The following is a 27,007-nucleotide window of genomic DNA, read 5'->3' on the forward strand; positions in this document are numbered from 1 at the left end:
AGGCGTGGCCGGGCTCGGCCCATCTGGATAAATACTGAGAACTGGGTGCGGGGTGGGGAGAGAGAACTCCGGAGAACAGCCGAGCGGAGCAGCACCGAGGACAGCGCCCGCGCCCTGGTCTCCGGGAGCCCAGACTCTCCCTCTCCATCACACACACACACACACACACACACACACACACACACACACACACACGCACCCACGCACACACACGCACACGCACACACACACTCAGACACTCTCTGCTGTACAATGGCAGAATCCCACCTGCAGTCAGCCCTCATCACAGCCTCACAGTTTTTCGAGATCTGGCTTCATTTCGACGCAGATGGTGATTATCTTCTCTCCTGTTCTCCTTTTTTTTTTTTTCCTTAACGGTTTGGAAACCTTTGTCCATGTCCTTCCCTGTCTGTCCCCCTCTCCCGAATCTCCCCATCCCAGTATCCTTGTTTTTCTGGACTTCTCCTTAATTGCATGCTTTTTCTGGACTTCTCCTTAATTCCCTGCTGGCTGCCGTGTGAAAGTTGGGTATTTCTTCTGTTATCCCCAAATCTTAAACTTTGTTTTCTCCCCCTCTCCAAGAATGGTAAGAGCAAGGGGAGAAAGGGGAGCAAGAGAGCAAGCGAGAAATATCAGAGACGGAGGTGGGGAGGGGTGACTCCGCGCCCCCAAGTTTCTGGGGCCAAGCTCAGCATCCCTTAAGCATCCTGGGTCGCACTTGGTGAACCTAAAGTTTGACACGACGGGAGCTGAGCGCTGCTGCGTCTGCATCCCGGGCTGCTTCATGGATGTAGAAGCAAGCGTCTCTCCGGTGGGCACAGAGAGAGACTTGCCCTGGAACTCGCATGGGGAAGGGTGAAACGCCTGACCCTGGGTCCTCTGTCTCTGTAGGAAGCGGTTACCTGGAGGGAAAGGAGCTGCAGAACTTGATCCAGGAGCTCCAACTGGCACGCAAGAAGGCTGGATTGGTAGGTCCAAGTTTACGCAGCAGGAAAAATTTCTGCGACTTTAAAGTGTAAATATTCTGGCGTTTTCCCTCAAGAGCCTGCGGAATTCAGAGGTTTCCAGGGAATGGAATTAGGCACGGTGGAGAGAGGAGCGAGCGCCTTCCTAAATTTCTTTAGTTGGGAGAGAGGGAGAGAGGGAGGAGGTGGAGGGAGGACCAAGAAGGGAGAGGTTGGTTCCCTCAAGAGAAAAAGAAAACTTGCCCTTAAAAATATAGACAGACTCTATAGGGGTAGACAAGTTTTAATGGATTTAAGAGGAAAGTGAGTGAGATCTTTCAGCAGATTATCACCTCTGTCACAGAGTTAGGTTAGGTAATTTTTAACCTCTCTGTAACTGCAGGAGGAGCGGGGGTTGAAATACATTTCTGCCCCTTGGTGGTCAGGGAACAGATCTGCAGATTATGGTTCTCTTATGATGGTGCCAGTTGTTTTTGCTGTGATGTTGGTGTGGTCAGAGATGAGAAAATGGCCTGTCTTGACCCGCTGTCCTGGGGGCAAGTTAAACAACATACAGCAAAGAATGAGTAAGAATTGAGCACAGACCGTGTTCTTTCTATTAAGAGATTCAAAAGTTAAGGAGGAAAGATGTAAAGTAATTGAGAGATTTCATATATTTTTAAGAATCAGTGGCACTGATGAAAAACAATGACGCTTGGTGAAATGATATATTTGAGATTTAAGTCACTAGTTAATTTAACAAATGACAACTTTTACTAAGAACAAATTCCTTTGGGCACAAATGAATCTTAAGAAAAGACGTCAGGATAAAAATAAAATATTCCAAGATTTAAAACATAGGTGATATAATTATATGGGGAAAGTGGATTAATAATTTTATTAATTTATCTATGGGGTTTATATAAAATAGTGCTTCAAAAAGCATTGTTGGGCTTGCACTAGTTTAGTATCAGAAATCTTTGAACTTTTTGATTATCATTAGGAAGTGATTTTACATTACAGATTATATACATAAACATCTATAGATAAAAGTACAGGTATGTTTAATCTTTAGTAGGAAACCAACTCTAATGTTTTAGTGTATACATAAAATTGTATTATGAATAAATTATTATTATATAAAAATTATATGTATAAAATTTACTAGCAAGTTAACCTTTTTGTTCTACTTAAATTGAAAGTTGTGAGAAAAACATTTCAGTACAACATAATCAAAAGAATGTTAGAGAACTCTAAATATGTTACAATGTGATAATAGATTTCAAATTATCAGTTGGTAAAATCACTATCATCTTGCTTTAAAACCATAAAAAAATCTGGAATTGTTATGCTCAGATTTAATATTTTTTAAATCTGAAAGTAAATCAAAAGGGGATTGAGTGAAAGAGAATATTGTTTTAACAATCTCACTACACATACCCTATTTGTTAAATACTATCATGTAAATACACTCACGTAACATTATCATTAATGCTCCTTTTATCTTTTAACTTTTCTTATTTAAATATATATATATATTTAGAACAAGCAGCTGGGAGAAATCTTACTTTTCACAAAATTTAGAATTAAAACTTCTAAAAGGATTCCAGCAACGAAAGAATATTTAAATTTTTCTAGAAGTAATTTTAATAAGATTTATTTTAATCTCAGAATATTTAATATTTAGTAATCACAGTTTTGTTCTCTTCTTCTCTTCCCATTTTAATATTGGTAAATGTTGAGGACTCTAAATTTGTTATTTATTCATGTTAAAGATCACAGAACTTATTTTTACTATTGAGGCTTCAATACTAGAATATTTGAGCAGCAATTATTGTCATCAATAATAATGAACTTGAGCAAAGGCTTAGAATTATATCTAGCTTCTTAAAATCATGACTAAAAAATATTTCTTTATCATATTATAGGTTTTTAGTTAGCACAAATAAATCTAAAATAAGACATATATTTATAAGTTTATGTACTAGGCAAATTTCCTATACTACTGACTCCAATATTTTCCTTTATATGTGTTTTTGCTTCTTTTAAAGCATAAATATTATATAACAGATGTCATTATATTAATGGAGACATTGTTTGACATTTCCAAATTCAAAAATTTCACTAATATGAACTATTAAATGCCTATTACATAAATGAAAAATAACTCACTATATCTTTAGAACCACTTTCATTTATAACATAAATTTCATTTTAATTAACATGTTTTATACATTAAGTATCACTATTTTTTAAAACATCTATTTTTACAAAATTATCACTCCAAAAGTTCACAAACTGTCATCTACTAGCTAAATCTTGTATTCTAGATTTGATCTATAAGCATTATATGACTTTAAGATTTAAGAGCCAAAGCCCTGTTTTTAGTTTACTTTATGTTTAAAATATATAAATGAGGGTTCCTAAATTGGCAGGAGTTGAACACACTCATTTTCTCGTAAGAGTTGCTGTAATAAAATGTAATAAATATAAATTTCAATTAATTCTATAAAAAGTTTGAAAATATTACATTATAACAATCACTTATCTAATGTGTTAGCTCTATTCTTCTAAAGCTATTACTTTGGTTCAAAAGATTTTATAAACTATTAGTAATGATATTCAAACTTAATATATCCCTTAATTTATATTAGTTTATATTATAGCAAACATAATAAAAAATACTGATTTTTTTAGCTAAGATAAAAAAATGAGACCTTAATTGCTTTTCCAAGGACACAGAATAGGACATTAGTAAAGGCTGACCTATTTTAAATAGGCTTCGAGTTAATGTAACAGGGCTATTTTAAATGAGCTGTGTTGGAGATCCAAGGGTGTAAATCCAACTTCCTGAATTCTGGTTTCATGTTCAGATCACTACCTCCCAGTTCATATCTGTCTAATTTGTCGATATGGAAAGGGATTACATAAACAATAGAATAGATATTTTAAAAGAAGCCAAAGGATATAAAGTCAACTACCACCCTTAAAAATATTTTATGTTCCAAGCACAAAGATTTGTAAATCTACAACTGTAGCTCATGGTGCTTCACTAATAAAAAAAAATATTTTATGTACTAACATACATGGAGAAAATATCATCAGAGAAAACACTGAAATAAAGAATCAGTGGACAACTGCTCCCTAAGTTACTCTTGAATGAAAGATTCCAGGAATATATAATTCAGTAGCCAAAAAAAAAAATCAACGTATGAAAACCACAAATTTGTTGTCATATTAATCTGACACATACTTTTATGACATTTTATTTCTTAACTTATAAAATCAATGACAATCACCACCCCTACTAGAAACTATCTTTACTTGCCAAATTAGTTACTCATCAATATTCACAGTTTTGACCTCTTCAAACCAACACCATACAATTATTGTTTACATGTATAAAACATGACATGTCAGATTCAGAAAACTCTTATTGGACCATTAGTTGAGCCATTTAAAAGAAACTTTAATAATCAAATAACGCTTAAAGTACACTGGCAATGTGCATTTTATTTAAATTCACTAAAGATTTTAAACAGGAAAAACTTACTACATTTTTAAAAGGTTAGCACAATCTCAAAATGGATAGTAAAACAATAAAACAATCGTGACTGATTCATCAATTTTAAGTATAACTATCATTAAAAACTAGTAGATGCTGGGGGATGAGAGCGATAGTAGATAGCAGAGCACATGCTTTGCCCAAAGCTCACCCGGGTTTAATCCTGGCATCTTACATGGTCCCCTGTGCACTGTCAGTAGTAATTCCTTAGTCAGAGCCAGGAGTAACCTCTTGAGCACTGTTGGGTGTGGGCTCCCTCCAAAACACACCTAATTGATACTAACAGCCATTATGTTTTAAATTTTATGAGAAAAATTAATCAGAATACACAATTGTAAATAATTTTAATTTCAGAATTTCATTCCAATGTTATATCTTCACAAGCATAACTGAAATTCTGTATTTTTCCAAACTTCTTACCTGCTTTTCTGTAATTTTAGGAGTTATCACCTGAGATGAAAACCTTTGTGGATCAATACGGTCAGAGAGATGATGGAAAAATAGGAATTGTAGAGGTAAGGAACTTAACACTTTTAAAATTTGATTTTATTAAATGAGCTTCATTTTGTTTTCATAATCAGCTCATGAATGATACAAAAAGATCCATTTGTTGCTTTTGTCTAAGGAGCATTTTCTCATCTGTTCACAAGTGTAGGTCAAAGTACAAGTCCAGAAATGAAGATCAAGCCAGAGAAGTAGATGAAAGGGCTGATATGTGCTCTCTATGCAGGAAGCCATGGTCCAGTCCCCACTACCACACTGTTCCCTGAGCACTGCAGGGAGTCCCCTGAGTATAGATTTGGGAATCACTTCAAGCACTGCCAGACATGTCACAAGCTCCGCCCCCACAATGAAAAAGAAAGGGAAAACAACCTTTCCTAAGAGTTTACCTACTCGAGTTTTAATCCAATGCTTTGCAAACTGAGACCCAGAAAAATAAAATGACTTGCTGTTAACCATTCAACTATTTACTGTCACATGATGTCTCCGCACTCTGACTTTTAGATGAGTACCCATCCATTACATTACCCAGCCTCACTTCATTAAAACACCAATGAAGTTCAGGGTTTGGGAACAATACTGTTTAATCGTGTAGACTTTACATTTCTTTACATTTTTTTTATTTGCAAGCTTATAATTATGTCATAAGAAACTGTGCTTCCTGGCTTCTGAAATTCTATTGTCAATTCACAGTAGACCTTGTTCTACAAGAATTTAACTAAAGTAAGTGAAAATGTTATGCTATTATAGATATAGGTTTTTTTTGTTTTTTTTTAACTTTTTTTTTCTTGAATAAGATGTGGTTAAAGTTGTTCATGATCGAGTCTCAGTCACACAATATTCCAACATCTGTCCCTTCCCCATTGCACATTTCCCACCAACATTTCCTGCTCACTTTCCCCCTGCCCCACCCCTGCCTCTATGACATACGCCCTCCTCTCTCTTTTTCTCTTTCTCTCTTCTCTGTCTCTGTCTCTGCTCTGCTTCTCTGTCTCTCTGTCTCTCTGTCTCTCTGTCTCTCTGTCTCTCTGTCTCTCTCTCTCTCTCTCCTTTTCCTTTTAGACACTGCGGTTCTGCAATACTGTTACTGAAAGGGTATCATGCATATCACTCTACCGCCTTTCAGATTGCTTTTGAGTGTCTAAAAGTTAAACCTGTGGGCGTCAAAGCTTTATCTTTTGACATTGACATTTCCTATTGAGAAAAAAAGTTTTTGTCTATGAATCAAAGAACTAAAATCTTAATTATGCATTGATCTTTAGCAGTCTTAGATTTGTGAAAGAGTTGTTGGTTCCCTTGACTTTTCCAAACTTGGGTGTTTTAGCTCTTTGCTTTCAGTCTACAACCTTTTAAAGTAATTGAGTGGAAAGTACTTTCCAGAAAAATTACTAAGCACATGACTTAAGAGATATCAGATGATGGGATGGAGAAATCATACAGTAGGTAAAGTATTGGCCTGTATACATTCAATCCCAATCCCCTGAGCACCATCAGAAGCGATTCCTGAGCACAGAGCTGTAAGTGCTGATCATCACTGCTTGTGTCTCTAAAACCTATACTCAAAATCACAATTTCTTTACATATTCTATACTTGTGTATTAGGTTGTGAAATATTATGGTCTTCAACCACATCTACTTGGAATTTGATTGTGATTCAGAGAACAAACCTGTTTTTGTTTGGTCTTAGAGTAGACTTGTCAATGTGAAACGCTCTTATTTTAAAATTGTTTTTACAAATAAAGTGACAAAGATCTACTCATTATCTTTGTAATTGAAATATTTCCCTGGAGTACACATTTTCTCTTTTGCTGATGTACAAGTCATTAGCATAAAAATAGAAAAATTACAGGGGGCTGGAGTGATAACAGTAGGTAGGGCATTTTCCTTGCATGCGGCTGACCCAGGTTCAATTCCCAGCATCCCATATGGTTTCCTGAGCACTACCAGGAGTAATTCCTGAGTGCATGAGCCAGGAATAACCCCTGGGCATCACCAGGTTGACCCAAAAAGAAAAACAATAGAAAAATTACTGATTGGCATAAAGGCCATATAATCAAGATAGAAATATCAAAGAAGAAAAAAATTTAATGTGGTAGTTAACAATTTGCCTTAAAATATTTCAATGATTTCAAATATATATATATTTCAATGATTTCAACTATTTATTTTACTTAATTTCATCAGCAATACATGTCCAGTAGTATAAAATTATGAATATTATTCACACAAATTTTGTATGTTTAAACCCAGGCTTCACTATATATATGGCACAGTCTAATAATGTAAAATGATGAATTCAGGTATAATTTGAATGACTTACTACTAGGTCAGTAATAAATTCATTTTGTTGGAGATTGGTGGGAGAAATGTCCTCATAAACTTGAGATAAAATGGTATTGGGTACAAAAGTTTCCTCTCTGAGGAAAGATATATAAGAGAAGAGAATGAAGATCTTAGTGAAGACTAAAATAAAGTGTGGAAAGAGGACCAGGAGACAAGACAGTGGGTCGGGCACTTGCCTTGCAAGGTTTGATCCCTGACATCCCTGATATTCCATATGTTCTCCTGAGCCTCTCCAAGAGTGATCCCTGAGCACAGAGAAGGAGTAAGCCCTGAGCACAGCTGAGGACAGCTCAAATCGCCACTACCACACCACCATCTCATACACACAAGCACACACACACAATTAGGTTACTTCTATAAGTACAAAAATAAACACAATTTTATACCTTATAAAGTATTTTCAAATATATCACTTGATATGCCAAATAATAACTCATGATTATAATGAGATAGGTCTAAAAACAAAGTGAGAATCTATTTTATAATAGGTGATTTGTAGCTTCTATCAAACCTGCCTCTGAAGAACAATAAGAAATGGTAGGACAGAGAGAATTCAGTCATATTCCTCAAAACTACTTTATGCTTTTTTAAATAATAAATAGTCTGTGTAATTTCCACATTGAAAGAAATTCTTTTTCAAGCTTCAGTTGGTTGATTACTTATGACAAGGCTTCAGATTCATCCTGGTTGAATAGGAATACATAAAATACAGAGATGTTATTTTGTGAAAGTAAAAGCACATGAAACATGACTTGAACAGACTTTCAGATCAGATACATCAACTTCAAGGGGGACACACAGAACTAAACAGAAAGCTTAAAAATTCCAGGACATGGATGTTTTGTTGGGTGAAACTTTGGGGAAAAAATAACCAAAATCCTGGGCTGGAGCAATAGCACAGCGGGTAGGGCATTTGCCTTGCACGTGGATGACCCAGGTTCGATTCCTAGTATCCCATATGGTCCCCTGAGCACTTCCAGTAGTTATTCCTGAGTGCATGAACCAGGAGTAACTCCTATGCATCACCAGGTGTGACCAAAAAACGCAAAAAAAAAAATAATAATAACCAAAATCCTCTATTTTAGGACAAAGTACTTAAGCTCAAAGGGGTCAAATGTCCCGTACAAGATCCTACTGATAGGGAGAAAAGCTATATACAGGTTTAGATCTAACTATGCTCTTATTTCAGTATTATTTTCATCAATCTGAATTCTCAGTCTGGAAGCTGGAAGAATAGGTGTGAGTGGGGTGATTCATTAGAGAAAAGGACAGTTGGTGTTGGAAGAACAGGAGAGGAATTGCTGCAGTAATTCATCACGGTCACAGTCCTCCCGTTGTTCATCGATTTTCTTGAGTGGGCCCAGTAACGTCTCCATTGTGAGACTTTGTTGTTACTGTGTTTGGCATATTGAATACGTCTCGGCAGCTTGCTGGGCTCTCCGTGAGGGGCAGAGGAATCGAACTCGGGTCGCCATGTTGGCTGAGTGCAAGGCAAACACCCTACCCGCTGTGCTATCGCTTCAGTCCACGGTAGTTCATAGATATAAGAATTCAGTTTGGGGCTGGAGCGATAGCACAGCGGGTAGGGCATTTGCCTTGCACACGGCCAACCCGGGTTCAATTCCCAGCATCCCATATGGTCCCCCAAGCACCACCAGGAGTGATTCCTGAGTGCAGAGCCAGGAGTAACCCCTGAGCCTGGGCTGGGTGTGACCCAAAAAGCAAAAAAAAAAAAAGGGAATTCAGTTTAAGGTACTTTGAAAAAGAATGAAGAAAGATGCAAGGTTCTGAAAATTATTAATAAAAAAAATTAAAGGTACATGTTACATGTAAAATTGAAGAAAGGGAGAGTGGGGGTGTGCCTTAATTTACAAAGTACCCTCTAGAGTCATGAGGGAATCACATAAAAAAAATTCATCCTTTTCTTTTCCAACTTGGTGCATATTATATCACTTGCTAAGAAATTCAAAATACAATATGGAACACAAAGACATAAATCTCAGCCAGCTTAGCTACTAAGGAAATAAAACAATGAAAACATATATTCCAAAATTTTTAAAAGTCTGCCTACATACATAAAGCTCACCATAACTTCAGTTTGATTCATTTAATAGCTGTACTCATGGTCTTACCAAAATTGAATAAAAATGAGTTAAATGATGCTCCCTTGATAGTTGTCTTTGGGCATAGAGATGTGTCAAAATGGTTGCTTATGACAAAGCTTCCAATTTATGTTCAACTTAGAATCAGTTGATCCTAAGATCAGAAACTGGGTCAGGGAGGTAGTGCAGTGGTTAGGGTTCAAGGCCAGCGCACACCTGACTGAATTCTGTACCAGGCACCACCTCACCTCCCAGGCATCTCTAGCTATAGCCGCAGCAGCCCTTGAGCATCGTCAGGGTGACCTTGATGGACCCGGTATCTCTGGGTTCCCAACAGTACCTCATTCCCACGCCCTAACATTGAACCCAGCACCTGGTTGGCCAAGAATAGCTTGAAGTGACTCTTAAACCTCCTCACTTGAAGGTAAAAATAAATAAATAAAAAGACTGATGTTTACATTTCTGTACCGATGAAGTTGTCTGACACATTCAAACAACATACTTTTGCCATTTTGAAATAGGTAAAAAGAAGGATTATGCTCAGATCTGATTTCTTCTGAAACTTGTGGTTTGGTATCTTTAAATAGGTTTTAAAATTCACAAAAATGGTGCTTTGTCATAGAGTTTGTTAATATGAACTTACAACAGGGGTATTTCACTTCAAGAGAATTTAACAAATACCATGAGAGTCGAAATATATATGTATGCCTGAAACACAATAATGAATAACTTTGTAACTTGATAATTCATGGCCTTTTAAAAAAAAATTTCAAAGAAACAGCACAAAACAAAAAAATCTAAATTTATTCAAACTAGTAACTTTATTGCAGAGATGATTAAAATCATTAAAGCGGAAGACTGGATGGTCTAACAGATAATATTGATTTCTTCTCTGATGCTGACATTCAGTAATGATAATTTCCCTTAGCTAGGTGGAAAACCCCTAAGCTTTCGCCAGATCTCTTGGGCAAAATGTGGGAACCTACCATCTTCTCCAGTCATAATGTGTCTTTTTGTCCAGTCAGTGCATTCCTTGGGGAAAAAGTAGATCTGAAAGCAATTTTAGGGGGGTGGAGAGAGAATACGGTGAAGAGGGGGTTTGCCTTGCAAGAGGCTGGCCAGGATTGAATCCCAAGCATCCCGTATAGTCCCCCGAGCCCAGCTAGGAATGAACCCTGAGCACTGATGCAGGAATGAGCCCTGAGCACAGCTGGGTGTGGCCCAAAAACCAAAAATAGGGTTTTATTAAAGCTATTTTAAACTAAAATCTATAACAACCTTTCCAGGGAGTCAGACATTTCTCTCTTTTCCCTCTTGATTCCACAGTGGTTTTTGGGCTTATGAGTTCAGCCAGAGTGAATGTTATTTTTCATGACAGATGACTCTTCTGCCTCAGAACTTAAAGAAATAATAGACTGTAAATCGTATTTAAAAATTTATTCTAAGCCCATGTTTGTGATGTACTAGGAAAAAAATTATATCAAACATTTTATGGATAATGGGAAAGGTAAAGGACAAGTATCCCAAAAATCAAGAAAATCAGGCAGTAGGATTTCAAATCTGGCTCATTCCTCACTGTGATAGGGATCATTTATTGTCTAAGTCTGTTTCCTAGGCCATGAATCAGGATAAAAGTCGATAGCAACATCAGCTGTGATGATATGGATCAAAGAAACAGAGCAACCTAGCACACTGTGAAAAATTGTAAATGTGTTTGCTATTATTATCTGTTTAAGAAATGACTCATTGGAAGAACCACACCTTTCTCTGTATGTTGTCTTGCCCCACATTTTCTATAACTTGTCAATTTCAAAATATCCAATGAAACTAGTTTCGAGTATATATGAATTCTTTTGTCTTAAAAATACTCTGGACTCAGTTTCACGGGCTAGGAAAAAAATATTTCTCTGGTTCTCGAATGGAAAAATAGGAATATTTTGTTAATATGTACTGAAGAAGATAAATATGTAGAAGAATTTAATTTAAAAGTTAGGAAGTGTACCTCACATGCACCTTGAAATATCTAACTTAGCCATTTAGATTTTTATTAAAGATATTTTTCTTGCACCTACAACCTATCTTTATCATTTTATCTATATGTGCCTTCAAATTGCCTCTTGACAGGGGCAGGCAGATGGAGAAGCTTGAAATTATCTGACTCCCTGTAAGGGTTCTACTAGTGGATTCTCTAAATCTTCAATATGCAACACAGTGCCCAGAGGGTTCTGATTCAAAGCTAGATGTGTTATTGAAAGGAATCTCAAAGTAAGGCTAGAGCTTGATATTATGCCCAGGAACAGAAGAGAGATATCAAGCCTCCTATATAAATTGAGTTGCTAACTTGGGGATTAGCAATATAGGAGATCATAGAAAGTGCTCTTGGAGTCCATGCCTGGCAAGGAAAAGTGAAAAACAGGATGAGGAAGCTGGAGAGACAGTTCAAAGGGATGGAAGAAGTGCTTTACACAAGGGAGGCCTAGATTCAGTTTTGCGTGCTCTGTGGTTCCACAAGCATCACTACAAGAATTGAGGTGTTGAGGAGCCTCTGAGCACTGCAGATGTGCCCCAAAAAGAGAGAGAGGAGGAGAAGGGAAGGGAGAAGAGGGGAGGATGGTAGAGTGGGACACTGGTCTATGATAGAGATCAACAGAGGTTTTAGCTACCTCTGTAGCTGGGACAATCTTTCAATGATGTTCTAGATTTTTCAGAGAAAGGGACTAAGGCTGTCTCTCCATGTGGCTCAATCATGGTATATTGCATTTGTGAAAACACAGAAATCTTCATTCTGGGTTATCTTCTACAGGGTTTTGACATCTGAGACCACTATACTCTTGGGTGTTGAAGAAAGCTCTGGATAGCATATTACAATGCTCACACCTTTGACTATCCACGACTCAGTGGCAATTTCTTTTCATTGCCTCCAAAGGAATTTGATTCCACGTACTTGCAATTCTAGATAACCAGATTCTAGATAACCAATCACCTTCATTTATTTTTTAATAAAATATTTGCTGAAATTGTTTGTTGGTACTAAGCCAAGAAACTGTAAATAAGATACATCCCTTATCCTCATTATGAACATAAGTAGTGGAGAAGATAAGTAAGTAAATAATTTTTCTCTCAATCAGTTCTCAAAAATGAAGATCTGATATATTCTTATTACCACAGTTATCTACATTCCACTCATTCATTCTGAATTTCTTCACTCTCTTCTCATTAACAAAATTTGAAAACTCATTAAATAGCATATAGGCAAAAACTTACCTAATATATTTTAATATATAATACATAATATACATTACCTAAAAACTCACCAATAATATTGAAAGAAGCAGTAATGGACACTACCCTAAACAGCAGTGACTTAGCAAATCTGAGAATAGAGCAATCCTTCATACCCTGTTCTGGAAAAAAAAACACCTCTTTTATAGACATGGCCTTGATTATAACAGAGGAAACGTTTCTTGGCAGGTCGGAAATTTGAGTATTGCTTTACAAAGCATTGACATGGCTAACAGACAATACAGGATTACCACATTGTGAAACACTTTTTAAAAATGATTTCTTTGTGTTCATTGTAACATCAGTCATTGCTTCTTACTACTATCTGCCTTATCTTATTATAGTCTTTCATATGCTAAATATTCATTTCTAATATCTTACTTCTACAGAGCATAAAGTAAGATGGTACTGGGGCCAGAGAGATAAAATGGCAGGTAACGTAGTTGCTTTGCATGCAGCTAAACCTGGCTCAAATTTCCAGCACCATATACAGTTTCCTGAGCACAGAGCCAGGAGTAAGCCCTGAGTACCACTAGGTGTGCCCCCCCAAAAAATCAAACCCCCCCCAAATTATGTTTGAGGCTGCAGAGAGAGTATGGCAAGAAAAGTGCTTGCCTGAAGGCAACTAATCTTAATAGCTGGCACAACATATGGTTCCCTGAGCACTACCAGGAATGATCCCTGAGCACTGACAAGTATGGCCCAAAATCCAGTGTGAAAAATAAATGCACATTTACACTAGGTATGAAGAGCAATTTCATTCTCTCCTCACAATGTCACATATATTTCACATTGTGGAGACTTCTGCAGTTTATGCAAGTTATGTGAAATTTAATTTATGAAACAGAGATGCTTACATTTTCTCTGGTATTATATTTGGCCATTGCTCGCTAGTTCCCTCTTTTATTTTTTTGTTTTTATCCATTTTGCTTGATAATACATGTTTCACTGGTTTTAAATAAAATTTTTCAAAAACACTACTTTGTGTTCAAAACACAGAATTCAAGCCACTGAGGAAAACTGCAATGAAAATTGTTTTCAAAAATTCAGCATAAATATATTAAGTGGATCATTTTGTTGAAATGAAATTAACTAACCCTCAATTTTTTCCCACCCCGCCCCCAGTCCCAGGGTTCAGGGATCAAACCTAAGTCACATGTGTGCAAGACATGTGCTTTTCCACTGAGTCACACCTGGTTCCCTCAAGTATTTGTTTCAGGCATTTACCACACTGACCACTATCCACAGAACACTTAGAGAAGCCAGTTACTAGTACACTGAAAAGGGGCTTGCTTTGCATGATGCTAACTCTGGTTCAATCCCCAGCTCTGAGCACCACCAGGAGTGATCCCTGAGCACAGAGAAAGGAAGGAAAGAAGGAATGAGGAGGGAAGGAAGGGAAGAAAGGAGAGGCGGAAGGAAGGAAGGAAGGAAGGAAGGAAGGAAGGAAGGAAGGAAGGAAGGAAGGAAGGAAGGAATTCATTATATCACTGTTTCAGTAAGCAAACAATCAACTTAGCTTAGTGGAAATCATAGAATTAAATTGATTTTCATCATCTATAATATACCAGGTAAAGTTATTTTACCAGCCATCTGTGTCTTAGCTGGAAAATATGGGCAGGCAATTAATTAAATTGCATTATTCCCAAGTTTAGAATTTTATGATTAAAAGTTTATAGGTGATAAAACCACTGGTATACACACACACACACACACACACACACACATGCATGCACACACATGCCTTCACAATGCAATAGTGTAAATGTATTTGAGAAACAAATAGTGATTAGATTTATTTTGATTACCGGAAAATTCTAAATCCCTATTTTCACCTTTTGGATATATTTACATTTACCATATCAAAGAATCTTATTTCACGACAAATGAAAAAGTTACAGAGATATTAAACACCTTAAGATACTTAGCCTCTCCCCTTAGTTTTACCCACAAATGTAGAACCTACAAACTGAATACCTTATAGCCTGTTATATTAGAAACATCTAAAAGCAGGAAGTTTGGGGACACATTATACAGGCAAAAGGAGAATAAGATTAATTGCATATTATCTAGAATAAATACACTTTTAACTAAAGATAATTTTTTAATAAACCCTCAAAGGGTAAAATTTTGTTTTTCAAAGGTGTGAATCCTTTCTATAATTTATAGGTATTTTTGTAACTTACATAAAGTTGTTGAACAGAAGCTGTGGCTATAATTTACGCATGAGGCTTATGCTTGTACTTCAGAGGAGTTACCCACCTCTGGAAATTAGATAAAAATCATTTTCTAGTGGTGAAGATGTATTGACTCGAATTTCCAAAGTAATTTTGAACCCAACGTATTAAAAACACATGGGTTTCTATTTCGGCTCCTTATTTCAGTGACAAGGGTACGAAGTTCCAGAAATGGCTAAGGGAGTTGCCTGGCACCTAGGCTAATTAGCAGCCGAGCCAGGAATAGAACCCAGGGCTGCAGTGTGACCATCAATCCAGTTTCCTCGCCTCCTGCACGCATTAGATGGATTCTATGCACCTTAAAATGGAATTTGAGCCCTAATTTTTCCCGTAACTCCCCTCTCCCCCAAACAGGAAAAGCACTGATGTGAATAAATGAAATCTAAGGGAAATGGTGTAGAGTCGCCACGACAGGGTTAGAATCTGAACCCCAAGCCAGGATCTGAGCAGTCGGTGTCCTTTTAGCAGAAACGAAGCATGCACACAGATTTTCCCGGCTCCTGTCCAATTCCTCACCCTTCCTTACGCGGCAGCTTTTCACCAAATCGTTCAGCTTCGGCTCATTTTCTAACACCTGTGAGTGATGTTCGTCTCCAGTTGGCACATGCTGAATTTTTTTTTCCTCCCCTCCTTTTCTCTGCGTTCTTACGGTTTTCTTCATCCTCCCCTAAAAGTGACAGGAGCGAGATTCCTTTGGGTCCTGAGACACAAGACTAGAGGAGGGGACACACCCTCTGCGTGGCCAGCAGGTGAGGAATTTGCAGGCCAGCCCTATCAGAGCTGCTTTCTTGCAGCAGGCTCGCGGATTGAATCAGGGTGCACAAGCGTGGCACGGATGGTGGCACCTGGAATTGCAAAGCCGCCGCCTTATCCATCCTAAACTTGGGCCTCTCCTAGTTTTCTAGACACTCCAACTGCTCCTGGTGACACGTTCGAGCGAAACTCAGCCGCAGGTGATGCCGCAGACCTGCTTCTGGGCTGTCTCATCACTGTTTTTTTCCATCTTTTCCAGCTGGCGCATGTCCTACCCACAGAGGAGAACTTCCTGCTGCTCTTCCGATGCCAGCAGCTGAAATCCTGCGAGGAATTCATGAAGGTATAAATAAGCCCTGTCGCTGAGTAATGTCTGCAGAAAGCTGCTTACAGTAGGACATGGCTGACTTGTTAAAAATGTGTTTGGTTTTCTTTATCCAACATTGACTTGCAGACCTGGAGAAAATATGATACCGATCACAGCGGTTTCATCGAGACTGAGGAGCTGAAGGTAAGCAGAGAGCATCCTGCGAGCCTCTTGCCAACACAGTGATGAACCCTGAAGCTTTTTAAAAAAAAAAAAAAACTCCCACAAAAGAAACTAACATTGAGCAATAGCACAGTCTCACCCACTCTCCCACCTCCTTAATGAGGTACCGGATCAAAAAAGAGACTTCAAGTCCTTATTGAAATTCTGAGCAGCAATGCAAAGAAATTCGCGTTTCCTGGGCAAGAGGGATAGTAGAGGGTGCTCCCCTTATATACTGCCAACCCAGATTCTATCCCTGGCACCCCATAGGGACCCCATAGACAAAGCTGAGCATAACCCCTTTGAGCACAGAATCAGAAGTAAGTCCTGAGCATCACAGGGTGTGCCTTTCCCCTAAAAAAAAAAGCAAAAAAAGATCATTTTTGTACCTTTTTGGTACGCAAAAACTATTACATAATATAGAGACCATAATAAGCCAAATAAGTCACGTCACTTCCCTTCATTAGAAAGTGAATTTGATTTTTCACTACATACCTACATAAATGACTTCTTTTAAGGGACAGAAAAACAGTTTATTTTATATGTTCTTATTCTGTGTGCTTTCCACATATTACCTTACTTAATCTTCACACAGCATAATTTTATGAGTTTTGTATACTACCCCAGTGAGAAATAAAGCTAAGCGACATTAAGCAATTTACTAGAATCCACACAGAAATGAGACACTGTATTTGGTACGGAAACCCCATCACTCTGCCTCTGAGGATGGCATGTTCCACTCAACCTCCTGCCTCTCCAAAGTTCCAACGCTATCAAATATCTGAAAGATTGCAACTTTGAAATCAGGAAGCAGATCCCTAGCCCTTAGATGAGCAAAAGAGCTGGGGAAGGCATGAGAGGATATAAGGGAAGCATCCTGGAGATGAAGTCTGACCTCTGGATAAATCCATCACTAGGACTTTATATCTTTAAAATAAGGGCAATAATACCTTCTTCTCAAAGTTATTGTGAAACTGAAGATCTTGCACACAAAAGAACTCATCAATTATAAGGCAAAATAAATGATGTTATGAACTCATTTATAACTTCCTAGGTTTTCAGAAATAAGGAAGCATAGTTCTCCCTTTTCCTACCGAGAAACTTCTCGGTCTAGAAATCCCTCTGATCTCCACCATCAGGACAGAGGATGACTGAAATGGAGACAAATTAATGTTTATTGAATGCCTATGTAGCAGACATAGTGTTGGATACTTAAAATGTATTTCAATATTTCAGTCTTATAAAAACTGAAATATTAAGATATGGGCAAGGGCCAATAGTAGGTTTCCAATTAAACAAACAGAAAAAGTTCAGAGATAAGACCATTTTCTCAAGATTACATAGCAATATAGTTTCCTAGAATTAAGACTATATAGATATCTGACAATGTTAATAATGGCAATTTTCCTCACATACCACCACACTGTTTTAGAGTTCAGTTTTCTAAAGCTATGTCTACTGTGCTATCTGGAGAAATATTAATATCAAGCACAATTTTCTAGTAAGGACTTAGTGTTGTTTCTGTTCAGTTTTAGAGATGGGATTGACACATTTGTGCAAATGCAATTAGCTAAAACATATTCAACTTTATCCTGTTCAAAATGTAAACATTTTTAATGTTAAGCTACATTTTGACATTTTTAATGTCAAAAACAATCTAACAAACTTGCATATCTGCAAAGTCTGTAACAGCTAAGTTACTGTCTTTTTAGTCTAGAGAGAAAAAAAAGATTTTTTTCTTTTGAAAATCATTTCTAGCTCATGGTGAAAACCATAGCTCATATCCAATACTGACCTGAAAATATTCTAAAGGTCTCCTTCTTTGTTCTAAATTTTAGTCTCAGGAAGGGATTCTAAATAGAAGTCCTCCTCTCTGGGGACTTTTGAAGATAAGTTGGCATTCTTTTTTAATGGATCTTTCAAGAAAGCTAATTTTAAGATCCATAATAGAGTAAAACATCACTTGCCCTCAGACACGACTTTGAATCTCAGCATCTCAAGGTTTCAACCGGGCTATTTTTGTGACCACCATTTCAGTCTCTGATGAGGCTTTTAACCCAATTAATCTCTGACAAAAGCCTCATAAGACTCAAAAATAAAATTTGCCTCTAACAGATAACTTTGAATTTTATTGTACCTCACTTTGGATTTCAACATGGATGTCTGAAGTTTGGAAATGAGGTTCTCAAACCAAGAAAAAGGTCTCCTTTCTTGAAAAGAGTCAAGTTAAATCAGTCCAGTATAACTGCGCCTTTAAGAAAGGAGAGGAACCACCAAAGAAGCAAAAATTCTTGGGAACATAGTTAATGCATATTAGCACCCATAATTGCCAACAAAAATGTTGCATACGAAAAGCAACAGACACAATGAAAATTATAAACTATTTGATGCCAAAGTATTTCCTTAACATATACATGGAAATTTTTCATAATGCCTTATCTGATTTATTTATCTGGTTAAAAAAATAAATACAAGGGCTGGAGAGATAACACAGTGGGTAGGGTGTTTGCCTTGCACGCAGCCGACCCGGGTTCGATTCCCAGCATCCCATATGGTCCCCTGAGCACCGCCAGGAGTAACTCCTGAGTTCAGAGCCAGGAGTAACCCCTGTGCATCGCCTGGTGTGACCCAAAAAGCAAAAATAAATAAATAAATAAATAAATAAACTTCCTCCCAAACTTCAACTATCAAATTAGTAATCTTTTTTGCCACATTAATCTGAATTTTGTCATTCCTATATGCTTAAAGATCAGATTACATTATCCACAGATAATGTAATTATCAATTATTGGTTTGTTTGTGTGTGTGTGTGTGTGTGTGTGTGTGGACAATCATTTTATTTTAAACAGTCTACTGACACATTCTAATAGAAGTCTTTCGGATTACAGTGGAATCAAAGCATAATAGCTAGTGGCCTCTGAGAAAAAGGAGCATCCTAGATATAAAGTGATGTAAAAGATAGTTGGTGAGCATCAAAATATGCAATTTGCATTTGAGATAGATATCCATCCAGTTTCTTGACAACTTTTCACACCTTGTTGTAAAGGTTTAAAAGGGCCTGATGCTTCTTACAGAAGAGTCCCATGAGTTCTGGGAAGATCTGAGATAGATATGCATTCATTGGGCTGGTTGTTTTTACAGTTTTTACTTAGATTCCTACACACTCCACACAGGATATTTATTTCATTAATATGCTTAAATTATGCTGTAGCAAAGACTACATCAGGTCTCAGTTAAAAGCAGGTATTATATTGTATCTAACAGAGGTTGCATCTGCTGGGGAACCCAGAGGTAAATACCCGCTTTCCTTTCCCTTTCTTTTTTTTTTCCCCAATCTTATTGAATCACCGTGAGATAGTTACAAGCTTTCATGTTTGGGTTACAATCACACAATGATCAAACACCCATCCCTCCACCAGTGCACATTCCCCACCACTAGTATCTCCGGTATCCCCCTCCTCTTTCACCCTCCCTCACCTCCATGGCAGACAATATTCCCCATACTCTCTCTCTACTTTTAGGCTTTATGCTTTGCAATTCAGACCCTTAGAGGTTATCATGTTTGGTCCTTTATCTACTTTCACCACACATCTCCCATCCCGACAGGTTCCTCCAGCCATCATTTTCTTAGTGATCCCTTCTCTATTCCAGTTGCCATCTTCTCTTTCGAGTTTCATTTCTCATAAGGTTTTAACCTTAGAGAGACCTCCTTTGCATTCCTGGAATTTTAAGTTTTAAAGGTGGGCTGAAATGGAAGTACACTGCAAAGTACTGTTAAAATTGATCTGAGTGTTCTGTCTCAACAGAACTTTCTAAAGGATCTACTAGAAAAAGCAAACAAGACGGTTGATGATGCAAAACTAGCTGAGTATACAGACCTCATGGTAAGACTGCTCTTGAAAACTTTGTGTCAAGAGATTATGAAATGTTACTGTGGTCTTGTTAATTCCCAAGGCTGTGGGGTGAAATAAATATAACACATAGATATTCATTTCATTTGAAACGTAGACTTAATGATCCTTATAAGGCTGAGGGTTGACGATATTGGCTCAACATACAAGTATTCCCTTTCTTGTGGAGTTAGGTGAATTTTATCAATCAAAAATCACTTATGAAGTCAGTGTCATTGCATCAGTAAATCCTATAACTTAGGTACAGGTCACTGTCACTGTCACTGTCCTCCCATTGTTTTAAATTAAATATGTAAATTTTATCACTAAAACTCATTATCATAGAGATTCTAAATCAGTTGTTTCTATGGTTTAGAAAACCATGGGTTTTGTTAAAATTTAAAGCAAGTTGAGACACTTTATTGAATGACATAATGGGTATTTCTCTTTTTTTTCCTTTTGATTTTTATTACTATGCAATACTGCCTTAGTTCTTCGGGTGATAAAATCCAGATCCTAAGTTAAAACCAAGATTTATTATAGAACAATGTAGAACCAAGAAAATTGCTTCATAGGTAAGGAGTTAATATTTTAGAAATGAACATTGAAAACGTTGATTTATAAATATTTCAAAATACATTTTAAAGTTTTAGGTAAAATAATCCATACCCATGAGTATAATAAATTTCAATTCAATAAAATATCTTTTTTTATTCCTTCTCCTACTTCCTTTTTTTCTCATCATTATTGTTGATGTATGTTGTTGCAGTGACCCAGGATTATACACACAGGCCTGATTCTGATGCTCACACATTTTTTTAAATCTTCCTTGGGAGAGTCACACATCTGGTGCTCCCACACTTACCAGTGTACACACTTAAGTTTTTGTCCCTCTAATCGTGGTGACTGCACAGATGGTTTGCTGTGGGTGGTACAGATACAGCGGTGATACTTGTCCACCATCACTGCTATGTGCATACAAGAGCTCACCAGAGGTCACCCTTACTAGCAGTCATGCTCACTCTTTTTAGTTGCAGTACTTATTGGAGATTGCACCCCCTTTTGTGGTGCTCTCACATACCCAGTTGTTGTGTGGCCAGAAATTTGTTCACGGCATCAAGAATAGCAGAACTACCAGATACAAATAAGAGATGCTTGAATCATGCTCAGGGCATGTGGTCACTGGGGATTTGAACTCATGACCATATGCTTACAAGGTAGGCATTCTGAGTTGAAACAATTTTTCTCAGGACCTAAGTCTGCCCATCATGACAGCCTTAGAACTATACAGAAAATTCTGCCAAATATAATCAAATCATGGACCAGTTTTTTTCAACATTAGTTGTTTGATTTTTGAACTATGAACTTTGAAAGTTTAAATTTTCTGTATTAGCACATTTATACATGCTATAAGTACTATGTAAATATAGTGAAGTCTTACCACACTGGTTAAAGAACTCACAAAGCATAGCTACATATTATAAAAGTTGTACTGATAGAAAGTCATAATTTTGTTTAGCTTAGAAATAATACATAAAGGGTATAATTATATTTATATGACAGATTTACTTTCTGCTTCCCAGTCAATGTTTGCATTAGATTTTTTAAAAATGAATAAAATAAACTAAAGGAAACATTTTCATCTTATTCACTGCAGGATGAAGTGGGACTAATTTTCGGTTTCAAAGCAAAACAAGTTGAAGCCAGAGCAATAGTACAGCAGTGAGGGTGCTTGCTTTGCACATGGCTGACCCAGGCTCATTCCCCAGCACCCTGTATAGTCCTTGCACCCAGCCAGGAATGAACCCTGATGCTGGTAATGGATTGGTGTTGGGAAGTTGTACACCTGAACCTCGATTATAAACAACTTCTAAATTATAGTACTATGAATAACTTTGTAAATCGTAGTGCCTCAATGAAATTTAAAACAACCAAAAAAAACCCCACAAAATTTCGGAAATAAGTGCCCTCTTTAATTCCTCATCACATTTCCCCTCGTCATAAGTTATCATAGCATCTGCACTCAAATGTGTCACTGTGGGACAGCCTAAGGTCTGCATAACTTTTAGCTAATGGACAATAACCTACATTTATCAGTTTTCTGTTTTGTGCTGATCTTTAGGGATGTCTATTTAAAGATTCCTCTTCAGGTATAAATTTGAAGTGATCTTTTTAGAACCACTCAGATGGGACTTTTTCCCCCATTGGATTGGCCTGGCATATCTGATTAAATGTCATAAACCAGTTCAAATCTGGGAAGCAAATTAATCAAGAACTAATTAAAATTTAAATATGTATGTGGGGAAATAGTTCCCAGTGGACTCTAAACGGTTTGATCTAGTGTCCAGTATTTTGCTAGACAGCATGGTCCTGGTAGAACTTATGGTCAGTGGAGTATAAACTATTGTATCATCAGATCCTGGGGAAGTCTGCTTTCTTCGTACATCTAAAACCATATTGAGCCCTTCCTTTTTTCCAAAAGAGACCTCACTAAACCTAAATTTATTATGACCTGTTTAGAAACAAAAGATGCTACTTTTTCAGATACTTAATATGCACATTTTACATAATGTCCTCTGTGTAATATAGTATTTAGTGTGGCGTTAGTAGTTTCTTTCTAAGAACTGAGTGCTTCTCAAACACAGGGTTAACTGTTTTTATATCTGCATGTGTTTTGGTATATTGTGTAAGTGAAATGGGTTCATAGGGAGTTTGGTTGCATTTCTAGAATCCAGACGATTAAAAACACTCAGAATTACCCAAGTAATATATTCTCTAAATACGCATTTGTATTATCTGTCTACTATGTTTGTACTCATGCTCTAAAAGAGGGAAATAAATTTAATTTTACACTGTTTGGGGAAATACAGAACAAGCTGTGACTATAGACAGAACCTGACAGATCACTGATAAATTCCTTGTTAAAATTATTTTCTCTATTGATATAATTGGCCTTAAGACAATCTTGTCACACACAAAAAATAAAAGAACCAGTTAAATAGTTTGCTTTGAGAATTTGGTTTCTAGGTTTTTGTTTGCTTGTTTTTTTTCTGACATAATACTCTCATTTTTGTTGGTTTTCCGGGTTGATTTGGGGTTTGGGGGGGGGAACACCCAGTTGTGCTTGGGCTTACTCCTGACTTTGTGTTTAGAGTTTAATCCTGGTGGTATTAGGGGCAACCCATATAGTCCCCTAAAGTACTACCTGGAGGATCCTTGAGCACAATCAGGTGTGACCAACTCTCCCCACCAGACCCCAAATTACTCAGTGTGAAGTAAAATAAGGTAAGGCAGGTTGTATGCTATGCTAGAGAATGGTAGTACATCCATTTATTTGCAATTCATTTACTGAACACAATCATCCGTCCTACCATCACAGCCAAAAGTTTGCCATGCTACGGTCAGTACAAAAGAAAAAGTGAGTAATTCACAACAATCATGGGGAGGATTATCAATTCTGCAACAAATTCCAACGAAACAGATTGTTCTTTGATACCATCTTCACCAAATTTATCATGAAATATTAGAAGCTGAAGGCAAAAGAATAATGAAACTTCTCCTAGCCCCCCTCACCACGATACATAAATAATTCCTCATAAAAATTTATTTCTTGAAATTCATGGGTTTAATTTGCTTTCTGATAGTTTAAAATGGGAAAATGTTGTTATTTAACATAGAAGTTGGCTTAGACGGCTTGATGAAGAACCGGTCATACTATGGGACATTTCAATGTACTTTAAAGATGTACCATCATTAATACTGTAAATGGAACACTAAACTATAGCAAGGTTGTATAACAGTGTCCTCATCTGTCACACAACATTTTAGAAGACTAGCACAACACAACAGAAAGCTTAGTTACAAACACATATTTTAGTTATAAACATACAAACAAGCATACAGACAAGATTTATTTCATTAATCAATAACAGGTCTATTGCTTGAATCCATACCAAGATATTTGGAAAATTATTGCTCTCCTACTGGAGAGGAAAATTAGCCTCCCTCCCCCCCCAAAAAAAAGTTTCATTCTGCTTTTAAAATTAATGTTCCTCTTATTTTTCATAATCTCCTTTTCATGGCCAAAAAATATCTTGTAGTAAATTTAAATTACTTCTGGGGTAAAAATGTTTCTGAAAAAGAGCTTGTAGCAAAGCCTAACACCCAGTCAGACTCCACTCTCCCATATCTTGATAGACATATTTGCAAGAGAGTAATTTAATTGGTTAATTAAATATTAGCCTAGCTAAGATTAGTATTTGAAAATTCTACATAATAAACTTGGTCAATTGACAGAAATTATGTAATTGAACATTTGCACTGGAAGCTGAATAAATGTTTATTTCCAGAACTTTTCTGTCTTCATAAAAAATTATAATTCAAACTCTTAATATTTTTCTCCTTCATACACTCAACCAATCCTCAGTGGTTATAATAATAACATTTTATCTTTCAGCTGAAATTGTTTGATTCAAATAATGATGGGAAGCTGGAGTTAACTGAGATGGCCAGGTAAGTATGGAAATTATGCAGATATAATAAGGTATTTCTTGTTAATAAATGAAGTCTATTAATATAACATTTTTATCTCAAAAGGTTACTGCCAGTGCAGGAGAATTTTCTTCTCAAATTTCAGGTATTTAACTATTTTGTACCATAAATAACTTTTTCCTTTTTTTTCTTTTAAAATGGATAATTACCAAGGGAAATATGCTGGCATATATTAATAACATTTTAACCTTTGCTCTCTCTTCTCTGTCATTTAGGGAATCAAAATGTGTGGGAAAGAATTTAATAAAGCCTTTGAGTTATATGACCAGGTAAACATTGATTCTTATCTATAATTTGATTCCTTAGAGACACTTCAGAAGCTCTTGAAACCCTTCAAACTCACGGTTCCTATTAAAAGAAATGTAACTCTTAAAATTAGCCCGTTCATTCTTTTCATAGGAAATGTATGCTGGTATGCCCAAATTAGACAAATCTTAATTCAAATCCCATGCTACAGTTTATTTGCTGGGAGTCTTTGAATAAGGCATCAAACTCTCCTGAACTTCACCCACATTTGTAGGAGAGGAATACTAATACCCAACTTGCAGGGTTGAATAAAGATTAAACTGCATGCAAGGCTGGGGAGACAGTACAACAGGTAAGTCTTCCATGCCTCCAGCCTAGGTTTAATCCCCATCACCACACAGAGTCCCCTGAGTCTCTCCAGGATTGACTGTGTACAGAGCAAGGAGTAATCCCTGAGTGCCCCTGGTGTATCCCTTCTTCCCCCTTCCCACACACAGAAGGACTAGAGTAAATGAGCATATCAGCAGCATAGCCCACACACCTCTTGTGTAGATGGTACCATCATGTGTGTGAGGACTGATTGAATCTTGGTTCAAGTCCCTTTACTCCTTCTGATTTCTATATTCCCGGCCTTAGTAAAGGTCTGCCACCATCTGATGTGACATCAGGCCACACACAGCTGACCTTAGTGGCCTTACTCATCATGTGAACATCCTGGGTGATGTATTTTTCCACCAAGATGTTAGTGAATTGTATTTACACCAAAATTATAGATAAAAACATGACCAAAATGTGAAATACTTTCTAGTTCAAAGGGTAACATACAATAAAGGTTTAATATATTTTACAAAGGCATGGTGTTGAGGGAATAATCAATTCTACTTTCTTTTGGAATTCTGCAATATTTAAAATGTTTGAGGGTCTGACATAGAGGTTAGAAGATATGCCAAGAGGAGTTCATATTATTTCATTTCCCCATTATTGTGGATGCAGTTGACTGTATAGTGTATGTTTTTCCACCAGGATGGCAATGGATACATAGATGAAAATGAACTGGATGCTTTACTGAAGGATCTGTGTGAGAAGAATAAGCAGGTAACTCAGCTACCATACCAGTGATTTTTTAGCAGATTTTACTGGTCCATCCAGAAGCAATTTTCTAAAACATTAGAAGAGGCTGCATTTTCAAAAAAAATATATGTCAAAATGTATTGGAGGTACCAGAGCTCAACTAACTTTATTTGCTACTGACCCAAATTAGTACAACTGAGATAAATTTAAAATAACTCTTGTGGTTATTCACATTTGTATAAGAATTTAATCCAGCTCTTTTCTTAGTGGGTTGATATTAATGAGCAGATTTCATTTTACATTTTATCACTTGACAGTGACTAATTAACTTCCATATTTAACTGGATTATCATGCCGTCTATGTTCTGTACAGGAACTGGATATTAATAATATTACAACTTACAAGAAGAACATAATGGCTTTGTCGGATGGAGGGAAGCTTTACCGAACAGATCTCGCTCTTATCCTCTGTGCAGGGGACAACTAGAGTCAATGACCACTTACACTAGCGATACATTGTATCTAAAAAATAACTGTGCACTATAAGGGTGTAGGCTGTATTTTCTTTTATATCTGTAAATTTAACTGCATATAGATAATTATCCAGGATGTGTGGCACATTCTTTTCAGCTTGTTTCTATACTGTTTGTAATGTACAGATTTTATAAGTATACGATTGAAAAGGAGAACGTCTATGCTTAGACCAGTCAATATACCCAATTTAAAAAAAAAATAATCTGGGGCTGGAGCAAGAGCACAGTGGGTACAGTGGGTAGGGAGTTTGCCTTGCGCTCGGTCAACCCGGGTTCGATTCCCAGCATTCCATATGGTTCCCTGAGTACCGCCAGAAGTAATTTCTGAGTGCAGAGCCAGGAGTAACCCCTGTGCATCATCGGGGGTGACCCAAAACAAACAAAAAAAACTAACCTAACATTAATTTCATAAGCATAATTTGAACAAAATTTTCCTAAAATTTCCACCAAGATGGATATT

At 36.9% G+C, this 27,007-nt stretch overlaps 1 protein-coding gene across 1 annotated transcript; it reads left to right on the top strand.

Annotated features, from left to right (window-relative positions):
* The first annotated feature begins 162 nt into the window (after positions 1-162).
* On the top strand, positions 163-26,759 carry CALB1 (calbindin 1). Its single transcript, XM_056109834.1, has 11 exons — positions 163-331; positions 892-968; positions 4,950-5,024; positions 15,987-16,070; positions 16,182-16,238; positions 20,063-20,140; positions 24,603-24,658; positions 24,743-24,782; positions 24,913-24,966; positions 25,967-26,038; positions 26,388-26,759. Exons 1-11 carry the CDS (start codon positions 253-255, stop codon positions 26,499-26,501), a joined length of 786 nt encoding a protein of 261 aa, XP_055965809.1. The 5' UTR covers positions 163-252; the 3' UTR covers positions 26,502-26,759.
* The last annotated feature ends 248 nt before the right edge of the window (positions 26,760-27,007 follow it).

Source organism: Sorex fumeus, unplaced genomic scaffold (genome assembly GCF_029834395.1).
Source record: "Sorex fumeus unplaced genomic scaffold, SorFum_2.1 ptg000002l, whole genome shotgun sequence".
Taxonomy (NCBI): Eukaryota; Metazoa; Chordata; class Mammalia; order Eulipotyphla; family Soricidae; genus Sorex; species Sorex fumeus.

What these genes read in the sequence shown, in the direction of transcription:
- CALB1 (XM_056109834.1), top strand. Translation starts at nt 253, where the DNA reads ATGGCAGAATCCCACCTGCAGTCAGCCCTCATCACAGCCTCACAGTTT. An exon ending in GAAAAATAGGAATTGTAGAG is followed by an intron (nt 5,025 to 15,986) that starts GTAAGGAACTTA and finishes CATCTTTTCCAG; the next exon opens with CTGGCGCATGTCCTACCCAC. An exon ending in GAGTTAACTGAGATGGCCAG is followed by an intron (nt 24,659 to 24,742) that starts GTAAGTATGGAA and finishes TTATCTCAAAAG; the next exon opens with GTTACTGCCAGTGCAGGAGA.